This window comes from Lichenostomus cassidix, chromosome 1Aa, assembly GCF_008360975.1.
Source record: "Lichenostomus cassidix isolate B80296 chromosome 1Aa, HeHo_3.0, whole genome shotgun sequence".
NCBI lineage: Eukaryota > Metazoa > Chordata > Aves > Passeriformes > Meliphagidae > Lichenostomus > Lichenostomus cassidix.
In genome coordinates, this window is record NC_139480.1 from 14,133,925 (window position 1) to 14,147,331 (window position 13,407).

Here is a 13,407-nt window from a genome sequence, read left to right on the forward strand (position 1 = left end):
CTCTATATTCAGCAACATAAACTACTAAACACATTAGGGAAATCTGTAACTGAGGCAGAGAAACGGTGTTATCTGCTCCAGATAAAACAAAAACACCACATTCAAAGCCATAACACTTTTTTTTGTCACCACATTTAATATCTAGACTTTTTGAAGGAGATACTGCCTCTGTGTAACTTGTCTGTAGTTCTCACTTCAAATAGGTTATGGAAATTTTTTGTTATCTTTTATATTGCAGCAAATATCTGTAATGCTGGCACACTGCTGTGTGAAGCTAAATTATAATCTCCTTGCTGTAGTCCTGAAGCATAGTAACTGTAAAAGAAATATTATCCTCATAAAAATAAAATCCTCATAAAAATAAAATCCTCATAAAAGTTTTATCATTTATAGTTTCCATTTACCCACCACGCTGATACAATATAAGCCTTATCTGCTGCAAAATCAGCTGAACATGTTTCTTCTGAAAGCATTTACTAAAATGTAGTATACAATGAGTAGATCATGCATTCATGTATCAAATTGTTTTGATGAAACTAGTTAGCCTGATGGGAGGTTTCTGTTTTGGTCTATCTCTATGGCTGTCATTTGTGTGTTTTGCTCTTTGCTTACCTGCTTGGGATCAGTAGTTGGTCCTCTCCTAATGGCAAAGCAATCTGAAACTTTTCTAGAAGCTTGAAGTATTGTGACATATAGATCTTTGGAAACTTGCTCTTCTTTAAGAGGAATTTTTCCACATCTGAACGCTTTATAATTCCCTTAGGATATTTGGAAGAGCCTTCCACTTTCACCATCAGAATCTTTAAAAAAAAGTAAAACTATTTCAGATGTACATTCATCATTAGATTGCCTTTCCCTGATGAACTTTGTTCCCTGAAACATTTGGTACAGCCTAATATTTAAGGGGGAGAGGGAGGGAAACAGACACCCCTTCACAGTGTAACCAAACAATGCCTGCCAGCATGAAGATAGCAGTGACAAAATGTAGCCTGTTCAAGTCACTTGTGCACTACCATTCTTCAGTGGCTTTCATTGTGTGTTGTGATCTTCTAGGCATTTTCTCACTCTTAATCCTATCAGCTTTAAAGACCTACAATTTTTTCTATCCCATTTCCTGCACTGAAGGAAAGGTGAAGTTTCAGAGGTTAGAAAATCTTAACATATACAACAAATTTTGAGAGTGTTTCTAGATCAACATTTCAATGATGGTCTCACTTAGCAGTCAGTCTGCTGCTCTCCCATTCCAACTCCATATCCACTCACTTTCCTCTGCCATCTGGAGCAAGTATACAATGACACTTCTTCCCCCCTTCTTACAGCCTTTAACCCAAAGTTCCAGCTTTCATCTCAACCTGTGGCAACATATTGCAGGATTACCTTGCATCCATAAGGTTTTTCTATTCTACATATATTCTTGTATCCATTGCAGTTTAAATGATATTGGACATTACAGTGTAAGAACAGAGAAGCAATAAGACAGTCAGTTGTCCAGAAAGAAACAGAAAGAATCAGGTAAAAAAATGTGGGCTCTGAAAATATTCTAGATCATGAAATGAGAAAGAAATGGTGGAGAAGAAACACTGATAAGTGGCTTTAGACAAGGGAAAATGTACCATGAATATGTACACAAAAAGTAATCAGTCTGACCTGTGCCATGATTTTACACAGCCACTTTGGATCTACAAAATACAGATCTCTTAGCTGTAATGCTGGGTCTTGAAAATGAAGGAGAACACCTGCACAAAGAATACTGTAATTAGCAATGCACTGCTCAAGCTCAATATTAAGCAAAGCAAGGACTCCACTCTGGGCTGTTTTTCTTATGTGACTTGATGTAAACAATTTGGATAATAAATACAGCTATATTTATGTCAATATCTCAGAACAGCAGAATGCAAGCATGGTTTGTTCAGCTTTACCTTTATTTCCAGACTTTTTGTTAGATTTTTTAATCTGACTTGCTTTTTTGCTAAACTCTGTGTGGTTTTTTATTTAATCTTAGGAAGTCAGTACTGCACTGAGATAAGCTGTTACATATATTCCTCTAACAACTATTCTATTGGAGCTATTGGAGCAATTGTATCTTCCTTCAGCGATTGTGCTGTCTAACCAGCAGTACAATGTTTTCAAGGAGGGGCAAGAGATACACTTACAGTAGTGATCCTTTGTGTCATAGAATTCCCTTCCTAACAATGTGGTTTAACAAACTAATGTTACCCAAGCTTAGACACTTCAGCTCACCATTTTGTGGAAACCTTGTGAAAGACTTAAAAATGTGTACAGATCTGTCAGCTGCAGATTTGCAACAAAATGCTAACAAACACACATTGAAGAGAATATTTTACCTGATTCGTTCAGAAAGTGAATTGCATGAGGGAGTTCATTTTCATCCAGCTGTAAGTGGCTTTCTTGGACCAGTTCCAGCAGGCGTTTCTGATCAATCACAGGAAATTCTACTGGGACGTTTTTACGTTCCAGCAAAATTCTCTTTTCCAGCTCCAGGTAGCTGTCGGGAATTAGCTGACCAACCACTGGTTGATCTCTGATCTGTAAAATTAGGAATAATAGTCTTTAATGTATTAATTTAATTGTGTGACGTGCAGAAAATAAAACTAAGATATAAAGTGTGTATGTCCACTCAGTAGTAGCAGAAAGAAGGAACAAGAACACTCATCTGTTGACTAACATGGCTTCTGAATGGTAGATGTAACTAATTATTCTTTCAGAATAATAATGTCTTTCTATAAATAAATGTATTTTCAAAAAAGAAAATATTTCCATATTACTTGTGCATAAAAAATAACAAATGAAGTCTTCTCAGAAGATGTTATTTTAAAGACAAGCGTTCGTTCAAAGCAAAAGGAAAATATTCACTGTATAAGCTGATGATGTCATACATCTCCAGTTAACACAAAACAATAGACAAATTAATAAACAAAACTATACCTCTTGTAATATGTATTATCTCTAGCCATGTCTTTAGGTAAACTAGGGGTAAAAGGGTAGTAGATCAATTAAAAGTCTCCACTGCTGACAGTCAGTGGATGAGAGAAGAGGATGAAACAAATTTAGGCACATTAGTGACACTTAAGGGAAACAAAACAGTTGGGTGCTTTGTGCCTGTTTCCTGAGCCTGAGTTCCTTCCTGGAGACACCCTTTGATATTTGGTAAGCCTAGTACCCAGTCAGGTTTTCCTTTCTCCACAGGTGCTGAGTTACTAACTTTTTTGAGGAAATGGGAAACAACTTTCTCAATATTTACAAACTGTCTTCTTAGCTGTAATCTTTCTCTCACTGATGCACTGTGATATTTTTATGTGTCAAAAAAGTAATTGGTACCTTGTGCAGATGAAATTACTACCTTGTGTAATTTCAAAGACTTCAGAGCACTAGCTTACAACGCTAAATACTTAACTCATTCTGCCTAACCTCTAAGCAGATACCTTGTAACATTCCTTTCACAAACTATGTACATCATTTATGGTAATTATCTCTCTTCCTTCAGGCCAGCTTACATCTGTGTAAAGCATAAACATCAGTTTCAGTCATATTCTTAAGAGATGTAGATGTTAAAGGAACAAGATTTTTCAAAAAGCAGCTGCTCAACCACCAGCTCTGTTCGTGCCTACTGCATGTATGAGAAGTGGAATTAACCCGTTTCACTTGAAGAGGCCATTTCCTTGCAATTTAGCACTGGTTCCTTGCACTGTGGAATGAAGTTCCAGAGATTTTGGAGGTGGCTAAACTGCCAGTTTCTGAGAGAAACAAGAGGGGTGTGTACACTTTGACTCATTTGTAACACCACTGGTGTGAGGCTAGTTATTAAGATATAATTCACTCTATAAAATCTTCTAAGCAGTTAATTCAAAAGAAATTTGAATTCTGGTATGATTTATGAAGTTCTGCCATTGATTTAAGTAGCAGAGGGCATCACCTTTTCTCTTTAATGTGTTATGACACTATATATACTTGATATTGTATAAGTGAAAAAAAAAGTATATCCTTTTTGTTACAGATTGGATCCTGTCTTTCTATAAGCTCTATGCCTGGGCTGGTCTCTTCATTCACACTTAGAGCTTCATGCTTAGCTTCAGTCTAAGCAGAGAGCAGGGAATGAGTTGGGATGACTTTGAAGACAACAGAATTACAAGTGCAGATACTCAAATCTAGGAGGATCAATCAGTCCACAGGATCTTCTTTTCCGTATTTAATTCACTTTCCGCTTTATAGAAATAGTTCAATGCTATGTAAAATTAAAGCAGTAAATGGGAAACCAGCTGGTTTTCAGAAAACACAAAATAGTATTTTCTCTCCCCTGAAATCTTGCAATACTTACTGTTATTACATGATGCCACACAGCAAACCAAGATTTTAATTAACTATCTTTGTATGAAAAAGATGGCTTATTTTTAATTAAATATTTGATTTATGGCCCTAGTGCCTGAAAACAGAACTTAGCTGGGATATTTACTTAGGTTTTTTTTTTTAAGCAGAAAATCAAATTAAAACAAACTTGGCAATTTTCCTTCATTATTTTGGCGTGTGTAACATTTTATAGAAGGCAATATGACTTTGCTATGACACAAAAATGTATTTAGTTATGTATGAATGTTTAAAAATATATTCACTTAACTAAAAACTAGGATGTTTTCAAGATTACAAACAGAATGTAGCTTACTTTGAAGTGAAGACTCTCCTTTATGATGATTTTCCGAAGTCTGATAATGGAATCAGATTCTTCTGTAGCATTTACAAAGTGGTAATCCTGGATTGCTGGGAAGCCTCGCTTGTTCAAGAGCTCTCTAGTGATTTTACTCATGCAGGCCTTCCGTTGCATTTCATCAGAAACATCCAAATGAGTGCCAACAAGAATGACAGGGGATGTTGAAGCTCGAGCCTGTTAGTGAGATTCGTGCTGTTGATTAACTCAGTAGTGAATGTCTACTTTAGTGTTTTATATTCACATAAAATGTGAATTTAGTCAAACATTCAGAGAGCAGTCTGTTTCTAAACAGAAATATTAAAAAGCTTTTTCTAAAAGGAAGGAGTGTATATCTGGATTTAATTCTTTGCAGATTAACACTATTGGCAGTAGAAGGATATTTTTCATTGGGAACATCCAACACAATGGAAAAGCCAAAAGAAATGGTTCTTTGCCAGCTGTCATTGGAAGAGTGCAGCAGTGAAACACCAGGAGTACTGCACAGCAAAGGAGAACACATCAGAAATTATCTTCATCAATACTAAACTGATTGCAATCCTATGTCCTGTATCACTGCCCAAGGTGAAAAGAGTGAAAAAGACAAGTTTCATTAACAGGATCAGTAAACAAACTCTGTATTTGAGTGTATTGCCCAGTCATGGCTAAGCATCCTACAAAAAGAAAAGACAAGCAATCCTTGCTCACCATGGAATGGCTCCGTAAGTGGAGATAAACTTTTAGAAAAAATGAAAAATATACAGGCAGATTCTCAGGTCAATCCCCTATCATAGTTCTGGAATCATTCCTATTAACAATAGGATACTAAGCATACACTTAAAAGCATTTTTTCAAACCTGTATCTAGCCAGTTTTAAATTAGACTAATTCAGATTTCTCCAAAATTTACACTGGTGTAAAAGCAAAATGCAAGTTTAACTCATAATTTCTTTAATACTACTCCTTTCTTATTTTTACCAGTCAATTTAAAATATTGCCAGAACGCACAAACTATTCTTTTGCTTGTACAATTTTAAGTCCAAAATGCTGTGGATCATGTCTTTTTATGTGTAAAAATACTATCACATCCAATACATGATGTATTTCAGCTCTTGTTTAATATTACTATTCTTATTTTCTGAAGAATTTTTTTTTCTTCCCTTATATAAATATTTGTGGTTAATTTGCAGTCCACCTACAGCTCCCTGGAAGGGAGAATTCCATTCTGTATGGCTTACCTTGATGTTAAAAAGCCATGGCTTCATAGCATCCACCTCTGCTTGTCCTTTGCTGAGATCATAAACAGCAAGATATAAAGCCCTCTGGGTCATAAAATGAGGATGGGTACTGTAAAACTCTTCTTGTCCTAATGATCAAAAATTTCCATTGTTTAGTACTTCCCTGACTAAACATCTTCAGATCACAAAAAGACAGCAGAACACTTGTACTCATGCTACTAATACACAAATGAAATTATTGTTTGCAGATATTTATTAAAATTGTCAGGAAATCATAATAACTATGAGTATTAGGAAGGCACCTTGTGGTAGCTCATGGACTGAAGTATAATGTTGAAACACATAAGCTGGTTTTAAATCAAGAAGTGTAAGATTTAACTGGATAAACACCATTGCTGCAAAGACAACTTAAAAGATCATAATTCTTTTCAAACTTCAATACTGAATTTCTCCCTCACTCCTTGCTTTCTTTTTACCTTCTTCCTTCCCTTTCCCCTATACTTTCAGCAACTTCAAAATAAGTTCACATAATTAAGCACTTAAAATCACAACTAAAGCTGGACATCCAGTTTGAATGCTCCTGGTCTGTGCTTATGCATTGTGATAGACTGTATTTAAACGATGATAAACTGCTGTTTAAAAACAACTTTTCTATAGCCTGAAATAGCCCTGGATTTTAGAAGTGCTTCTGTAGTCCCCCACACTTAAACTTAAAAAGTTTTCCAAAAACACAAGGTACAAAGACTCCTCTTAAGTGCTTTGTTGTCTGTGACCTTACAAACCTGCGATACTGTGGAGCCCAGTGAGAACCAGACTATAAAAGGCAGAAACAGAGTTGAATGAAAGATTCTTCTGGTAATTACAAGCTATTTCTTACTATTCTGAAATGATTACTCTGAAGTATTATAGTTGAAATGAGGGGTCAGATTACATTTGGTAATGAGAAGATCCTGAGGCTTTATATTACATTTGAGGGATTAGCTGCTAGTTTACAGAATTCACTAATTTATAAGTGGTTACTGGACTTCTGTTGTAAGTATGTGTGATTCTACTGTCCTCAGTTCAAATTACCACAGGCTGACTAAGAATAAGTAATGCACTAAAATATTAGAAAAGACCATAGTAAAGGAAAATAAACTCACTAAATACCTCCAAAATCCCACACATTTAATATAAGCTCCTTCTTCATTTTGCCTTTCCCTTGAATGATCCAGTCTTTTACATCAATGCCTACTGTGGCTTTTGGAGAGCCCAGTTCTGTCCGTTTGCTTCTCATTAGTTGTTGTAGCAGGGTAGTTTTCCCACTGCCAGTGTTTCCAACAATCATGAGCTTCATTCTGTTATAAGGCACAGCCTTCTTCAGTCGTTGTTGAAGAAATCTGGTAGAAAAAGTTTGCAAAACTCACAGAAGTGTAAAATAGAGAAAAATACCAACAGAACTCAAGAACAAGGAAAAATCTAGAACCATAACCATAAAATTTTCTTCAAATTTTCAGTATCAGTAGTATCAATATGTTTGATACTACTGTTCTTTTAACTGCCTACTCTAATTTCCGATTTGAAAGCTGAAGTTTAATTCAGAGTACATATTTTTTTGTAATTATCCCAAAATTGTGCTCTTTGCATTGCACTGGGGACAACAGCAAACATATTACAAATAATTGGTAAGCACCATTTATTGCACAGTTTACAGAAGCATTACATTCAAGAGGTAATACTAATATGGTCTAAAGCACTCTAGTCTATTTTATGTGTGTGTGTTGATATAATAACCTTCCATAGAGAAGCATCCTAGATTTCAATATGAAAAACCAGCATGTCTTTTCAAAATAACACATCATTTTCTCAATGTTTACTGCAAATCCCAAGAAAGCAGTACAGGAATATTCAAGAACAATAGGGCAACAAACCTGATAATGTCTCTGGCTTTGTATCCCACATGTTTGAAATCTAAATTAAGATGGAGTCCTTCCAAAGGAAGATCCCAGACTTTGGATAGTCTCCCCATTTCATCAGGAAAGAATCTCAAATCAGGATTATGACTTACATCCAGAGAAGTCAAGTTCTCTAGGAAGCCAATCTGAGGAGGAATCTAAGTAAAAAAACCATTCAATTAAATGTTAAAAAAAAAGATGAACAAGAATTTACTAACTATTTGATAAAAGTAGATATTATTTTTACTGCTGTAGTTCATTTTTCAAATAAACAGGCCCAATATCTCACACTAACAGATAAAGAACCTTACAAGTAATTCATTATACAAACTGATTGTATGACACATTCCAGGCAGAAAAGCTGAACAGAATATAGTGATTTTCATTGACAGAAAAGTACTATCTGCACTTACATTCCATTTCACTAATACAATGTACAATGGTAAGAGAGGTGACATGAAAATCAAATGAACATTGAAAAACTGCATTCAACTGAAAAGCAATTTAATTTTCTTTAGGTAATCTTACACCTTACCTCCTTTAACTTGTTGTGGGAGAGATGTAGCTTTTCTAGCCTAGACCATGTACATGCCTTTTCACTCAAATCCAAGACATCTATTTGATTATGATTAAATAACAGCTCCCTTAAATTTAATGATTTCCAGTGCATTGGCCCAGGCAGGCTTACGATCTTGTTTTGGCTTAAATCTACTGATCTCAAACTAAAGACATGAAAATAAAAAAGAGAGAAATTAGCAAATGGAAAAATAAAACCCAGATTAACTGGAACTGGAACTGTATTAATTTTTAATAAACAAGTAGATTAGCTATCAGAAGAGATGTTTTTTTCTGACTGAAATCCAAATAGAAGTAGATATGTTTGCAAATATATGTATATGCAAAAATAACATAGTTCACCTACAGCTATTGGACAAATATGCTGTTTATGTTACTATGAACCATTAAGCACACAAAAATGCATGCAACACCTTATTGATTTGTCTGAGCTGGGAGATGTAGAACCTGAAAACTGCACTTTTTTCAACACATCCAGTAAATCTGCTGCTGTGAAAATTAGCATGCTGAAATTGTGCAATATCACATTAATAACGACATGCTCTATGCAAATTTCATTAATGTAAGTTCCCAAATGAGTGGATCTGCCTTCTCTGTGGTGCCATCAGAACTCACATTTCCCCACACCTATTGGATCACCCCTTCCAAGCACTCCCTCCACAGTCTGATTCTAGTGATCTGCTAAGGACAGCAACTTCTATAAAAAAAGCAGAAGTCCAATTTTCACATGAGTAATGCTTTGAAGGTATAGCAAAATAAATGTCACATGCATCTTTATCACAATTCCATTTTAGAGGAAGTGTTTTTCTTGGATAATAAATATCTCTTGTTATTTGGGAAGTGAAAAATTAATCTCAGTAGCCTTGTACAAAAGTCTGCAGAACTTTTTAAAAAGGAAAAATTAATTTCCTTTTCAAAAGGAAAAACTGCCAGTATCTTTTTATTGTTTTTTCCAAGGAAATATTAGACTAATTCTAGTATTCTCAGCAAGAATTGTCAGCTTCAACTGTGAAGGAATGTTTTCAACAATAGTGATTTGGATCTGACAAACAGAATTTCTCAAAATCATGAAGAAAATGTGACTAATTTGTTTTCAGTTAAAAGCTATTTAAATTCTGGATTTAACCAGAACTGTTAGTGAGGATTCCCTGAAAATCAGTGAAACATGAGGAATTCTCTGCTTAACAACAATTTTGTCACCAGATTTTCTTTATCAAGAACTTGACATTAACATCAATTAAGAAAAAGAATAACTTACTGTGGTAGAAGAAGAATTGCCTCTGGAACATTAATGAAACTATTTTGGGATAATTTTAAACTTGTTATGCTGGATGACAAGTCAGGTATGTTTTCTAGAGCAGAAAAAGTGGTTAATTCTATTATTTTAAAGAGTGGTTTAAATTATTTTTAAGACTGGAGTCTAGACAGACTAAAAGGTCAGTTTATCATTTTCATACAAAGCTACCAGCTACCACAGGCAGAATTCAAAAGTTTTTTAAAGCTTATTTAAAAGTAAATGCCCAAAATTAATTAATATATAAATCTAATTTATATATTTTGTAATTTGCATAAAGTAATTTTGCCACCTTTGCATACAATATGCTAAGTCACTGACACACACTCAGGATGGACTCAATTCAGTTCCTTAACACTGGGTTCTAGAGAAGGGGATCTGCCTGCGCTACCTGAGCAGTCTGCACAAGGTTTAAAGACAAAATACAGGAGCTAAGGAAGACCTGCTTTTTGTGGACCAGAAGCTGTAAGCCCAGGGGGATAATTCAGGGCCTCTCAAATGACATCTGCATTCAGGCAACTGAACCAAAAATTCTCTCTTATTCTGAAGATAATGCCAGATATAGTGTGGTAAATACTTAATCATTGAATCATTTAGGTTGGAAAAGACCTCTAAGACCATTCTGCCCAACTGTTAACCCTGCACTGCTGAAGGCCTAAAGGCCTTCACTAAAGGCCTAAAGGTTTCTAGAAAATGAATCCTATTTTCACAGATACTTACCAAGTGCATTCATCCTGGCATTGAACTGCTCCAGTTTTGTACAGCCCATGAAGACATTCTCAGCAAGGGATGAAATACTGTTCTTACTAATGTTTAAAATTTTCAGTTCTTTCAAGCATAGGGGTGAACATAAGCACGAAATTTTGTTTCTATGATAACAAGAAGAAAGATAATCCATGTTTTATTTGGAAACTATCAGGTAAAAGGTGAAAGCAGAGTGTTGATCTGACAATGTCATCCTTACACCAGTAAAACAGAAAGAAGACTTTATCTATACAAAGACTGATCAATCAGCAAAAACACTAGTTCATGTGGCAACATGGAATAACATGACTGATATTAAGATCAGTTTAATTAATTTGGAGCTAAATACCACACAAAGAGGATTGTTGCATTCCTGAGGGGTTCTGTGTACTAAAGATATGTGTTTGCAGGATCATAATTATAGAATTACTATCAACCGAAAAAGAAATTTAAAAGAGGATTCCATATATGGATTGCAATTCAGGATGAGTATATAATTTTATGAACAATGTATTCTGGGGAGAAGAACACCAGAAAGAGGAAGAGACAAAGATCCTGAAAATATAGGGATAAAAGATCCATGCAGGACCGTTTTACCAGGGTAGTAGTACTAACGAAGCTCACTGGCTTATTTAGCGTGAACTGTAGAAAATGAATGAGAAAGTCTCTGCAGTTTACAGAGTTTCACCAATTGCATTCTTAAGAATTCCATAGAGGTATGAATTATCTCATTAAGAAATATGATAATAAGTGCTGCTGCTACTAAAAAGTTACATGTATTCTATGTTTCTGTCATTTAAAACATATCCATACCAATACATAAAATTTCACTAATACTACTTCCAGAAAAGCTTTTGTGCATATCAGAAAGAGTGGAAACTGGATTGTGTATACAGAAAACCTAGTTGAATATGTCAGACTACAGAGCCCTGTGGATTAATAGTATGTTAGCAGAGAGATACTGAACTATGACATATTTAGTTTATTACTGGAACAGCAAAGCTATTAGATTCTATCAAGGCCCAAAGACATTTTCAAGTCTTGTACTTTGCAATACAACAATGAAAATTGTAGCAATTTACACATTTGGAAGAAAATGTCAGTGTTTCACTGGTGATTAAATTAACACTTTCCATGCTAGAAGAGTCATCATTCTGCATGACAAATCTATTATTTCCTTCTTATGCTACAGTCCATTTACTCATGCTACTCACCCTTCCAGCAAGAGCTGTTCCAGATTTTCAGCAACACTTGTAAGAAATTCAGGAGTGCACACCAGCTGATTGTATGAAAGGTTAAGTTGCTTTAGAGTTGGACATCTGAGGCATGGATCCAAAGCAAAGGAAGGTCCAATGTCATTTCGAGAGATATCAAGATTTGCAATACAATTCATTTTCAGTAAGTACGTCGGGAAAGAAGTAAATCGGTTACTGTGCAAATCCAAGTAAGTCAAGCATTTCAAGTTCTGCAATAAAAAGTTAATTATTTAAAAAATGTTTAAATAAAATATTAATTTATATGTTTATAATTGATTTATATTTTAATATAATTTATTAATTTATTTCTATTTTGCTCACAAGGAAAAATAGCAGAAAATGGCAATCACACCAATGTAACCTATAATAGTACTATTACAAAATAAAGTACAGGGCATTATTCAAAAATAATTAACTCCATTTCATAGAATTTAAGATATTAATTGCCAGCAGTTCTCAGTTCCATTTCCATTATTGTGTTACTTAATATCACACATCTTAAGGCAGTTCTCTGTAGTAAATGACTTAAAACAATTCCATGAAAATACTTTTATTTCTAATGAACATGAATTCACTGAATGAAAACTGAGTGAATGCATGAAGCATGCAAAAGTATACACCCATATTCTGGAATAATATTGCTATGGATAAATTATTACAATACATATGGATTACATTATTAGAGAGGAAGAATTCATTTTAACTAATTTCAGTGTGTATTACATAAAATTATGTGGAATTACTTCACACAGCTGTTCTGGAATGTTTGTAAGAGCATTCTGGTGGAGTTCCAGTTTCTCAAGATGTTCCAGATGACTAGTTAAGCAGCTATTCTGGCTGATGGCATCAATGTTCTCCAGCTCATTTGATGACAAGTCTAGTGACTTAATATATTCTTTGTCTGATATCAATGAAGAAAGACTGTCTGATGGTCTTAAATGTGATGACAATTTCGAGATGCCTTCTATACAAACAAAAAAGTGAAAATATAATGATTTCATTTATCACTTTGGTAAAATTACAATCAATCAGCTTGGGATCTAAAGATGCAGAAGAGAGTGAATGTTTGGGTATTGGTTAAGATCTAAATCCATGAAGAATTCTATTAAGACACAGAAATTTATAAGACAGTAGGGAAGGGGAAGAGATGGATGCTTACACACAGTGCAACAGAAGGAGCCTTTGAAAGCTAATAAGGGCGCTCATAAAATTCCATTGCCTATATAAATTGTGGAGCCCAGAAAATAAAAATCCCTATATATGCGTTATTTGTACCTCACTGTAGTATTTCCAAAATGTATCTTCCTCTTAAGCAAATATATAATCTGTCTTAAATCTTTACATGCTATGCTTGTGAAAGCATTAAGGATGAAAAATCTGTTATATACCTTAAATTGTATCATTTACTTACTGGGGGATTCATCTGAGAGCAAGAATTTTCGTCTTTGTTTCATTAATGGCTCATAATCTGAGCCAGGTCCCTGCAAAATCCAACAGAAAAAGCATTTAGGAACATATGCATACTCTGAAATAATCCAAATTCAGTCGATCTCTTTTTATTGTTGTTTCTTTTTATCAGAGCTTATAGAGAGAACACTAAAAAATTGTATACTTGAATTCAAAATAGGTCAATAGGTCACATCTTTATGAAATACATTGATCCATGC

At 34.5% G+C, this 13,407-nt stretch overlaps 1 protein-coding gene across 4 annotated transcripts in view; it reads right to left on the bottom strand.

Moving 5' to 3' along the window:
* LRRK2 (leucine rich repeat kinase 2) overlaps positions 1–13,407 on the bottom strand; it is a 61,517-nt gene that overhangs the window by 17,650 nt on the left and 30,460 nt on the right. For all 4 annotated transcript variants that reach the window (XM_085041136.1, XM_085041152.1, XM_085041144.1 and 1 more), the window contains 13 exons: positions 13,152–13,221; positions 12,484–12,704; positions 11,699–11,949; positions 10,461–10,609; positions 9,705–9,798; positions 8,406–8,592; positions 7,847–8,028; positions 7,086–7,315; positions 5,937–6,064; positions 4,679–4,897; positions 2,346–2,547; positions 1,648–1,736; positions 613–800 (listed from right to left, as the gene is read on the bottom strand). In XM_085041136.1, coding sequence (XP_084897262.1) covers positions 613–800; positions 1,648–1,736; positions 2,346–2,547; positions 4,679–4,897; positions 5,937–6,064; positions 7,086–7,315; positions 7,847–8,028; positions 8,406–8,592; positions 9,705–9,798; positions 10,461–10,609; positions 11,699–11,949; positions 12,484–12,704; positions 13,152–13,221 — 2,210 coding nt within the window. The remainder of the gene's footprint in view (positions 1–612; positions 801–1,647; positions 1,737–2,345; positions 2,548–4,678; positions 4,898–5,936; positions 6,065–7,085; positions 7,316–7,846; positions 8,029–8,405; positions 8,593–9,704; positions 9,799–10,460; positions 10,610–11,698; positions 11,950–12,483; positions 12,705–13,151; positions 13,222–13,407) is intronic.